The 11,357-nt window shown below is 36.5% G+C and overlaps 2 protein-coding genes across 2 annotated transcripts in view; both read left to right on the forward strand.

Annotated features, from left to right (window-relative positions):
• The window catches only part of LOC107570397 (regulator of G-protein signaling 7-like), a 34,564-nt gene extending 26,091 nt beyond the window's left edge, over window positions 1-8,473 (forward strand). Inside the window, exons 11-17 of the mRNA XM_016256624.1 lie at window positions 1,701-1,762; window positions 2,454-2,564; window positions 2,839-2,964; window positions 4,283-4,469; window positions 5,496-5,585; window positions 6,606-6,640; window positions 7,888-8,473. Of these exons, the coding sequence (XP_016112110.1) occupies window positions 1,701-1,762; window positions 2,454-2,564; window positions 2,839-2,964; window positions 4,283-4,469; window positions 5,496-5,585; window positions 6,606-6,626 (597 nt within the window). The 3' untranslated portion in view covers window positions 6,627-6,640; window positions 7,888-8,473. The remainder of the gene's footprint in view (window positions 1-1,700; window positions 1,763-2,453; window positions 2,565-2,838; window positions 2,965-4,282; window positions 4,470-5,495; window positions 5,586-6,605; window positions 6,641-7,887) is intronic.
• A 677-nt stretch (window positions 8,474-9,150) lies between these two features.
• Window positions 9,151-11,357, forward strand: part of grem2b (gremlin 2, DAN family BMP antagonist b) — a 16,365-nt gene continuing 14,158 nt past the window's right edge. The window contains exon 1 of the mRNA XM_016256628.1: window positions 9,151-9,318. The gene's annotated coding sequence lies outside the window, so the exon portion shown is untranslated. The remainder of the gene's footprint in view (window positions 9,319-11,357) is intronic.

The raw sequence follows: 11,357 nt of genomic DNA on the forward strand, positions 1-11,357 counted from the left end.
CTCGCATTCGTTTTCTGAGCGCAGACACTGAAGCGTACACACAGAAAGCGCCTCTCACAGCGCGCGAGTAGTCGCTCGCATTCGTTTTCTGAGCGAAGACACTGAAGCACACACACAGAAAGCGCCTCTCACAGCGCGCGAGTACTCGCTCGCATTCGTTTTCTGAGCGCAGACACTGAAGCGTACACCCAGAAAGCTCCTCTCACAGCGCGCGAGTAGTCGCTCGCATTCGTTTTCTGAGCGCAGACACTGAAGCGTACACCCAGAAAGCTCCTCTCACAGCGCGCGAGTAGTCGCTCGCATTCGTTTTCTGAGCGCAGACACTGAAGCGTACACCCAGAAAGCTCCTCTCACAGCGCGCGAGTAGTCGCTCGCATTCGTTTTCTGAGCGCAGACACTGAAGCGTACACACACAGAAAGCGCCTCTCACAGCGCGCGAGTACTCTCTCGCATTCGTTTTCTGAGAGCAGACACTGAAGCGTACACACACAGAAAGCGCCTCTCACAGCGCGCGACTACTCTCTCGCGTTCGTTTTCTGAGAGCAGACACTGAAGCGTACACACACAGAAAGTGCCTCTCACCGCGCGCGAGTACTCTCTCGCATTCGTTTTCTGAGAGCAGACACTGAAGCGTACACACACAGAAAGCGCCTCTCACAGCGCGCGACTACTCTCTCGCGTTCGTTTTCTGAGAGCAGACACTGAAGCGTACACACACAGAAAGTGCCTCTCACCGCGCGCGAGTACTCTCTCGCGTTCGTTTTCTGAGCGCAGACACTGAAGCACACACACAGAAAGCGCCTCTCACAGCGCGCGAGTACTTTTTCACGTCGCATGAATGGAGATTTACACACAAATGATGTCGAATTGTCCGTTTTGACAAGTATTCATGTAAACACAGTTGATTCCGTCTTAAGTGAACGTAAACAGCAGGGAGAACGTGCATCAATACATTGCATCCATTGCAGCGGTGCATTCGGTTTTAAAGGGACAGCAGCCTAATTTAGTTGCTATTGAGTCATTGATATTAATCAAGCAACAACAGAAAGACAGAAAATCACGCACTGCTCTTGACTGAAACACTTTAGTAGCCCTAAAGATTCATCTGAATTTTTTTATAGAAATAAATATGTCTGCTTGAAAGAATGAAGAATATGGTAAACAAGTTGCTATAAAGAATGCATAATTAGCCGATATAACCATTGGTATTTCATTAAAAAGAAGACCATGTTCTTGTTCTTTACGAGAAGTGGTTTTATTTAATTTTATCATAAAGGCTTGTTGTGTGTCACCGCAGTTAAATCAGTGTCTATCATGATAAAACCTTAATATCAAACCTATATAATGAGTTTTAGAGAAATGCTTAATAAATGCACTGTAACTAAACCCATTAGATTTCAGCCGACTAAATTTACTGTAGATTAGTCGAATAAAATCTTATGATATTTAGTCGACTAAAACTAGACTAAAACTAAAAACAATTCAGATGACTAAAATATGACTAAAACTAAATCAAAATTTGCTGTCAAAACTAACGCTGTTCCACACCAATCTCTAGAGCGATTCTGGAGCGATTCAGATCATCTCAGACATTAATTTTCAGAGCTGATAGAAGCGTTCCTGTGATTAACAACCAAAGACATCATACTGAGCAACAGTGAGAGTGATGTCCTCAGATCTGTGCTTGTCTTCTCTTCCAGATCCAGCACTGGCAAGCACAGCTAGACAGACACCGGTTAAAAATGTCCAAAGTTGCAGAGAGGTGAGTTCACTTGATCTGAATCTACTCAGTGTACAGGTCTGCAAGATTTTTAATATTTTTGAAAGAGTCTCTTCTGCTCAGCAAGGCTGCATTTATTTGATAAAAAATGCAGTAAAAATTGTGAAATATTATTAGAATGTGAAACAGCTGTTTTCTCTGTGAATCTCTGTTAAACTGTAATGTATTTCTGTGATGCGCAGCTGTATTTTCAGCATCATTACTCCAGTCTTCAGTGTCACATGATCTTCAGAAATCAGTATAATATGCTGATCTGCTGCTCGAGAAACATTTCTGATTATTATCAATGTTGAAAACAGTCGTGCTGCACAATATTTTTGTGAATCTTTTATTTTTCAGGATTCACAGATGAATAGAAAGTCCAAAAGAACAGCATTTATTTGAAATTAAAATCTTTTGTAACATTAGAAATGTCTTTACTGTCACTTTTGATCAATTTAATGTGTCCTTGATTAATAAAATATATTTTTATTATTATTTTTATTATTTTTAAATATTAAAAAATTATAGATATGCATATAATAATAATAATTATTATTTTTATTATTAAAATAACTAATACTTATTATTATATTTTTAAACAATAATAATAATTATGATTATTATTATTCTGCTGTTTATTATTAGTAGTAGTAGCATTAATATTATTGTAAATCTGCATGTGTGCCTGTAGCTTGTTGAGTTTCTCGGAGCAGTATATCGAGTACGATCCGTTCTTCACGACGCCGGAGCCGTCGAACCCCTGGATCTCTGATGATGTCACTTCCTGGGAGCTGGAGGCCAGGTGTGTGTCTCGCGTTCTTCCTTACTTTAGTGATGAACTAGTATTCGTTTCAGTTCAGTGTCATGAACCTTCAGATGAATCACAACACAAGATATAAAGCCCAAACTGAAGTGAAAAATCAAAGCAGGGCAAAAGTTCAAGAAGTCAATGTAAAAAATACACATAAAGCGCTGTGATGAGAGCACGTGTCTCCTCTGCTGCTGTAGACTGACTGTAGATCAGCGTGTGTGACTCTGACAGAAGAATAACTCGTCTCTCGCTCTCCGTCTCGCAGTAAAGAGGCAGGACAGCAGCGGGTGAAGCGCTGGGGGTTCGGCTTCGACGAGGTTCTGAAGGATCCGGTCGGGAGAGAGCAGTTCCTCAAGTTCCTGGAGTCCGAGTTCAGCTCCGAGAACCTGAGGTAAAGACACCAGCCTCCAGCTTCAGAGCACTCTCATGAGAAAACAGGAGGAGGAGGATGATGATGATGAAGAACACGAGTCTACGCTAACCTAACCCTGGAGCTGGATGATAATGTATTTATTTTTTGGAACGATATAAACAATCATGCAGATGAAATTTGCTAACTTTTTAATACAAAGGGTCAAAAATCAAACTTGATTGAGGGCCGTGGGTCAAAAGTAAATGTTGCTTTATATCCAACTATATTATATGTTTAACAATTTAAATAAACTAAACGTAAATGTTGCATTACGTCTGTTATATTGTATTAGAATGTATACAATTTTTACCATTTTTAAATAATTAAATAAAATATAAATGTTGCATTATATCTAATTAAATAAAATAATTATTTCCAACTATATTATAATAAAATGATTACGTTTTTTAACATGTCTAATAATTAAACAAAAGTAAATGTTGTATTATATCCAACTACATTATATTAAAATTGGTTACATTTTTTATATTTTTAAATAATGAAACAAAAATTAATATTGTGTTATATTATATTATTTTTGTAACATTTTAAAACATATTAACAAGTAAATTTGGCATTATTGCCAGCTATATTATAAAATATATAAATTATAATATTATTATTTTTTTAATTTATAATTATTTTTAAAAACATTTTTAAATAATTAATTAACAAAACAAAACAGTGTTTCCAACTATATCATATGAAAATTATTAGATTTTTAAAACATTTTTAAATAATTAAACAAAAACTAAATGTTGCTTTACACCCAATTATACTAAATTCATATGTATAAATTTTTTAAATAATTAAAAATGTAAATCTTTTTTTTTTCACTTGTATTGTTAAATGCAAAAGTATTTTAAAAATATAAAAACAATTTTTTTAAATATATAATAATATATAAAATTATTATTTATAATATATATATATATATATTAAAAAAATTATATATATTATAAAATAATATATAAAAAATATATTTAAAGTGGTGTGTTTTTTCTCTCTGTTGCTGGTCTGGGTGTTTGCTGGTCTCTGGCGGTCTCTGCTGGTCTCTGCTGGTCTCTGCTGGTCTCTGGCGGTCTCTGCTGGTCTCTGGTGGTCTCTGGCGGTCTCTGGTGGTCTCTGGTGGTCTCTGGCGGTCTCTGCTGGTCTCTGGGGGGCTCTGGGGGTCTCTGCTGGCCGCGGTCTCTGCTGGTCTCTGGCGGTCTCTGCTGGTCTCTGGTGGTCTCTGGCGGTCTCTGCTGGTCTCTGGTGGTCTCTGGCGGTCTCTGGTGGTCTCTGGTGGTCTTTGCAGGTTCTGGCTGGCGGTGCAGGAGCTGAAGAAACGTCCGATCCGGGAGGTTCCCAGCAGGGTGCAGGAGATCTGGGACGAGTTTCTGGCCCCTGGGGCTCCGAGTGCCATCAACGTCGACTCCAGGAGCTACGATAAAACCACGCAGAACATCAAGGATCCCGGCCGATACGCTTTCCAAGACGCTCAGGTCTGTGTTTTTCTGTTTTTACCTGACTGCGCTTAAACCACATCATGCTGGTTTCGTCCGGAGGAGAACTGGCCCCCGACTGAGCCTGGTTTCTCCCAAGATTTTTTCTCCGGTGGAGTTTGGGTTCCTTTGGCTTGCTTAGTTGAGGACGCTTGACTGATTGAGCAGACACTGTTGGAAGCAGGGGTGTAATTTTACTTGGTTACTGTACTTAAGTATTATTTTGGGGTATTTGTACTTTATTCAAGTACAATGTAACCCTTGTGTTATGTTCGATTTCTGGGATTTCTGATGCAGCGGGTCAAATTGACATTCAATGCCATTCCCAAAATATCACATTATTAAAAACGAGAAGGAATCAGGTATGAACGGAACAATTTTAATATCAGTATTTGTCTCACATTACAAACAATTGATATCAAAAAGTACGATTTTTTTTTTATGTGTTTAACATTTTTTAACCCCTTAACTGTCACCGTCCCGCTGGCAGAAGTTTACTTCTATATTACTATATTACAGTTAAATTCTTATCTAATCATGACAAACTATATATCGCTGGAAAGGTCTGAGTCTCAAGATTCTGAAAGATTGCATCAAAAAAAAATGTCAATGGAGTTTGAGTGGCACCCGGTGGCTAGTTTTGGTATAACGCCTAAACAAAAGTGTATAAGAACCTCAATTTTTTTATTTCAACTTCAAATTTGGAACACAACTTGTTTAGACATGTTCATGGCCCTAAATGAGAAAAAGTCACAAAATATCAAGAATAAAATCACAGCTTATGGTATTTCGTACAGCTCAGAAATCAAAACATAATACAAGGGTTAAACTGACTACTTCAATACAGTTCTGAAGAAAAAAACTACTTTTTACTCCTTACAATTTTATTTCAACTTAAGTAGTACATTTTTATTTGATCTCATGCACATTGCATATGTTACTGTCGTCTTTACTGTATAGTCTCTGAAGCGTTGTCTCTGGACAGTTGCATTATTTGCATTATTGACAGTGTTTGTGCTTCATCAGGAGCACATCTACAAGCTCATGAAGAGTGACTCCTACAGCCGCTTCATCAGATCCAGCGCCTACCAGGAGATGCTGCAGGCCAAGAAGAAGGTAAAGCCTCAGAAACGACTGGAAACGTCCCTCTGAGCGCCGTCCTCGTCACACACACGTGTCACAGAGATCAGACTCAGTGCCATATCACCGTGTCCTCTTTGTTTTACTTGCTGTCTGCTTTTGCATTATTTCTATTAAAACACCTGGTTTCCCGTCACGTTGTTTCTGGCGAGTCTCTTTTGTTTTGCACGTGTTTCTCTTTCTGTCTGTTGTGTGTGTGTGTGTGTTTTGTTTTGAAGCGATGAGACGAAGTGCTGGCGCTGGTTTTTCTGTGATGTGGTGAGTTTTGTCAGATGCACGTGTGTGTTTTCTGGAATCAGTGTCAGAAATATGCTGGAAGTTACCACAGAAAGCCATTTCAGTCTCTCAGCTGGATTTACTAAATCTAGTGCATTACTAAATACAGAGTGCATGATAAAGATTGTAGGTAGTAATATAATCTGTTACATTGCAAAGTTTAGGTAATATAATCTTTTGGATTACATTTGACCAAAATAATTTTTTCATTGATTTTTTAAACATTTTTTATTATGTAGTATTTATTTAGTATTTTATAGTATAGTATTTTTATATATTTTTAAATTATTATTATTATTTTTTTGTATTTTATAAAAATAAAATATATATTATATATTTTTCTATTTTTTATCTTCTTTTTTTTATAATAAAAAATAAAACACTTGCTAAAAATGATGAAATATTTGTATTAAAATATTAATATTTTATTGCCATTTTGTGAATATGAAGTGATCAATAAAAAAATACGTGAATATTTTAAAATGTACTATAATCTAATTTCACGTACTTAATTATTGTAATCTGATTATGTAATCAGCACAATCTCTCAATGCTGTTGACAGTAATTCAGTTGTACACTACTGCTAGTATTTGGGGAACTACTCAACATAGAGTTGATTTAGAATTCAGCACTTTTTCTACTGGAAGCAGCTTTATGTAAAGTATGAAAGTAAAGCTGTCTTTGATCGATTTATCAGCTCTTTCTCTTTTCTTTCACAGAAAAGCAAGAATCTTTTCTAGGGTCTGAATCACAGGTGAGACTTGCCTCAGCATACTTTGCATTATTTACAATATCAGAACATGGATAACAAACGGAATGATAAACAGCTCTTCATCTTCGCCACAGAGTGTCATTTATAGTGATACAAATATGTGATTAAATGATGACATCAGCTTCTGCTGAAGCTATAAATCTGCTTAGTCAGATGTATTTGTGTATCTCTTTTCATAATACAGATTGTTTTAAAGCAGCTTTACAGAAAATCATGATGTTAATGTTTATAATATATCATATAGTATAGTCACATTGATCTGAGTAGAGCCAGACGATAATAGAGTTACATTTATGACGATATAAAGAAGATTTGCTGTATAGTGTGTGTGGCGTTACATGCGGGAACTCTGTGTATCTGGGTAAAGTTGGACAAAAATGTGTTAAAATGCATCAAAATAATGTTGATTGATTCCAGCATTTACTAATACATTATTAAAATCAAGTTGTATCTATTATTTAACGTACCGAAGCTAACACGGACTAATGATAAACAGCTGTATTTATATGAAATAACACTAACAAAGATGAATAAGTACTGTAACAGATATATTGCTCATTGTTAGTTCACGCATTAAATACAGTTAACACATGGAACCTTATTGTAAAATGTTACCAATATCTTTTGAAGAGAGTAACAATGTTTTGGAAGAGAAAAAGGTTACACTTTATTTGAATGTGTCTTTGTTACGGTGTTATTTATGGATAACTGAATAAAAAATAAAAGCTTTTTATCTCACAGAATTGCGAGTTACAAAGTTGCGATTCTGAGTTTTTTTCTCGCAATTGCAAGTTTATATCACGCAATTTTGACTTTATTTCTCAGAATTGCGTGATATAGTTGCAATTCTGAGGAAAAAAGTCAGGACTGTGAGATAAAGTCACAATTACCTTGTTTTTATTTTTTATTCAGTGGCGGAAACGAGCTTCCATAGTTATACATTTAAGTACTGAGTAATATACGTAATATGTACTTATTAAATGGTTAGGGTTAGGATTACTTGCATGTAATTATGCATCATTTCTTATTATAATAATGCATAATTTATATGAAAAAATTAATTTAATATATTATGAACGCCTTAAAAAAATTTGAAGACAGAAAAATTGAGACACACAAAATGGGGAACAAAATTGTACGTTTTTGGTGAGAAAAATGTTTTGTGAAGAAAGAAAATTGAAGTGAGTGAGTGTGTGTGTGTGTGTGTGTGTGAGTGTGAGTGTGTGCAGATGCTGTCAGCGCTGGTTAAACCACGCAAACGTCCCGTCACTCGTCTGTACATGAATGCTGATCATTATAAAGAGCAGCTCCATCTCTGCATGAGCCACACACTTCTAAAGGACTTCAGCTCACAAAGCCATCGAAGATCCTCCTGAAAGCACTCGGCATTCCTCTAGGTTCATTTGCACTTTCTCTCCATCTGAGCTTTTAGACTTATTTTTATATCCCAGAACATGTTTAGTTGTTTTCTGTAGGCTTTGCTTCTGTAAATGTGTACAGATCCTGAGAATCAGCGTGATTTCTGATGATGAGAAACACTTCAGCGCGCACACAATCTCTGCTGTTTGATACAGACATGTGTAAAGGACACTAATCATATTTGGACATCTGTATTTTAAATACGCTAATGTTCATTTAAGATGATGGTTTGGTGGTTTTTGGAGCTCGACCGACACTGATCTGAGATCTGCGCCGCAGTGTTATTTCACTTGAGGTTTATTTCTTCAGAAAACGACTGCGATCCAAAGAAGCTCATCCGGTCTGGTTCTTGCGTTGATGATATAGATTCTGTACAGATACATAAATAAAAGCACTGGAGATTAAAAGTGACTCGGTGAATCATTAAGAACCGTTTGTGTCGTTCTGAACAGCAGAGGGCAGGGACTGCTCCTTCATTCTCATGAGAAACCTTTCTTTCATTTCATTCTCAGAAAAGTTCATTTTTCTGCCATGTCATTTATTAACAGCTTGGCATTGATAAATTATATCTCGACTTTTCATTTGTATCATATAAAACATGCAATATTTTACACAATATGCAATAATTAATTCACAAATTAATTCTTTAAACTCAAAACACTTCCCTCTGCTCAGACTATAATCAATAAAGGACAAGATCAGCTCATGTTTGCCAGCGAAACACAATTTACGAGTTGTGTAAATGTTGCAGTTTCTTCTGTTACTACATCAGATTCCATTTGTGTGATTTCTGAGTTTTCTTCATCGGTTTTTCTAACATTTTGAAACAGACTGAAGTTCTATTCTGACACGCAGTACACGTAGCAAGGGTTTTTTTAATAAATAAAAAGGATAGAAAAAGAATAGAGCAAGCTAGTGTTAGAGGCCTTTTTTGCTTGAGAGAGAGAGAGACAGAGAGGGGCATGATTTGTGTACTGATCAGAGCCAATAGAAAGCTCTCAGTGTGATAAGATCCACATGCGAGTGACGGAGAAGAGCCATACAGCGCACACACACACACACACACACACACACACACAGAGTGAGAGAGATTGATAGAGCCTCCTCCAGAGAGCAGCATCAGTCTGAGAGGACCCGTCTCAAACAGCAGCAGAGGCTCTCGTCTGCTCCGTCCATGGGCTTGAGCGGCGCCGGCGTCCCTGGACTCTGGATCTGCTCCGTCTGACCGCACACTCGTCCAGGTGAGGCTCTGCTTGGGGTGTGATGAGGTCTGTGCTGGAGTGTTTGATCCGATTACAGCTGCTTCTGCGGGTCGGTGAGCGCTCGAGCCGGCACTGAGCGAAAGAGGATTTATTAGGCTTTTATTCACACACTCCTTTCATCGCTAATATACCCTGCTATGATTTTATAATCATAACCACACGCACAACTAGCCATATATCGATTAATCGGCTGATGTTTGACCATTTTGAGGCCATTAACATCAGCAATAATCAGCTTGACTAACTTACTAGCTTCTTTTTTGTGTGTGTGTAAATCAAGTTATAACTTTTTTCATGTTTAAAAAAAATATTTTTGATAAGATGATAATCTCAAAAATATTATTTATGCATCATTCATGGAACATTTTATTTCTGTTTTAGGTGGACATTTAATTTTTTTTATATTTAAACACAATAAAATAAAATGTGACCCTGGAGCACAAAAGCAGTCATAAGGGTCAATCTTATGAAATTGAGATTTATGCATCATCTGAAAGCTGAATAAATAAGCTTTCCATTGATGTATGGTTTGTTAGGATCGGACAATATTTGAAAATCTGGAATCTGAGGGTGCAAAAAAATCTAAATATTGAGAAAATCATCTTTAAAGTTGTTCAAATGAAGTTCTTAGCAATGCATATTACTAATCAAACATTAAGTTTTGATATATTTACGGTAGGAAACTTACAAAATATCTTCATGGAACATGATCTTTACTTAATATCCTAATGATTTTTGTCATAAAAGAGAAATGTATAATTGTGACCCATACAATGTATTGTTGGCTATTGTTACAAATATCCCCCAGCGACTCAACACTGCTTTTGTGCTGCAGGGACACATATGTTTCTTTAATGTTTGTATAAATCAAGAGAACAATGTTTTTAAAACATTAAGTGTTTAAAATAATTATTTAACTATTTGTTTCAGAACATTCAAAAGTAACATTTCCATAATGTTTACAAAATGATCAAATGGAATGTTAATGTTTGTACAACTAAGAAAAAACGTTTTGAAAAATGTAAAAGTGCTTAATGTTTAAAAGAATTGTTTTTAATTATAAGTTAAATTTCCACACCATTAAAGTCTTTAATAAATGTTCTCAAACTGTTAGCACGAACACATTTATTTATACATCGTTCAAAGAAGGTTTCAGAAAGACGTTCATGTAACAATTTTTAAATGTTACTATTGTTTCAGAACGTTCAGAAAACATTCAAAAGTAACGTTGCCGAAACGTTTGCAAAATGATCAAATGGAATGTTTTCTTAACATTTTTATGAAAAACAAAAATTTTTTAAAACATTAAGTGTTTAATGTTTTAAATGATTATTTTTAATACGTTTCATTTCTACAGTCCAGTGCATCTCATTTTCTCTCACTGAAGTGAATGTGGAAAAGCTCTATAATACTTCTAGTGGATTCTAAACTGAATTGGCTGAGCACTGCAGAGAGAGATGGACACGAGGATCATAGAGCAGGTCTGATAGAGTCAGAAGCAGCAGATCAGAAAGCTTTGAAATCATGTCTGAAGCTCAAAATCAGATTGATATTCTGAAATCAGAAGCTGTGAATTCAGATTTCTGTGCGTCTGTCCCGCGTCTCGCTGTCAAACACAGAGACATCAGCAGGAGTCACTGATGCAGGACCAGCTAAAAACCCCTCAGACTGCACGATACCAGCAGATCTAATCAACCAAGACAATCAACTACAGCTCACTTTAGAACTCAGTTACAACAAGATGACACACACACACACACACACAAACACAGAGACATCAGCAGGAGTCACTGATGCAGGACCAGCTAAAAACCCCTCAGACTGCACGATACCAGCAGATCTAATCAACCAAGACAATCAACTACAGCTCACTTTAGAACTCAGTTACAACAAGATGACACACACACACACACACTCACACACACACACACACACACACACACACACTCACACACACACACACACACACACACACACACTCACACACACACACACACACACACACACACACTCACACA

Source organism: Sinocyclocheilus grahami, unplaced genomic scaffold (assembly GCF_001515645.1).
Source record: "Sinocyclocheilus grahami isolate Dianchi unplaced genomic scaffold, SAMN03320097.WGS_v1.1 scaffold1453.1, whole genome shotgun sequence".
In the NCBI taxonomy this organism is placed as follows: domain Eukaryota; kingdom Metazoa; phylum Chordata; class Actinopteri; order Cypriniformes; family Cyprinidae; genus Sinocyclocheilus; species Sinocyclocheilus grahami.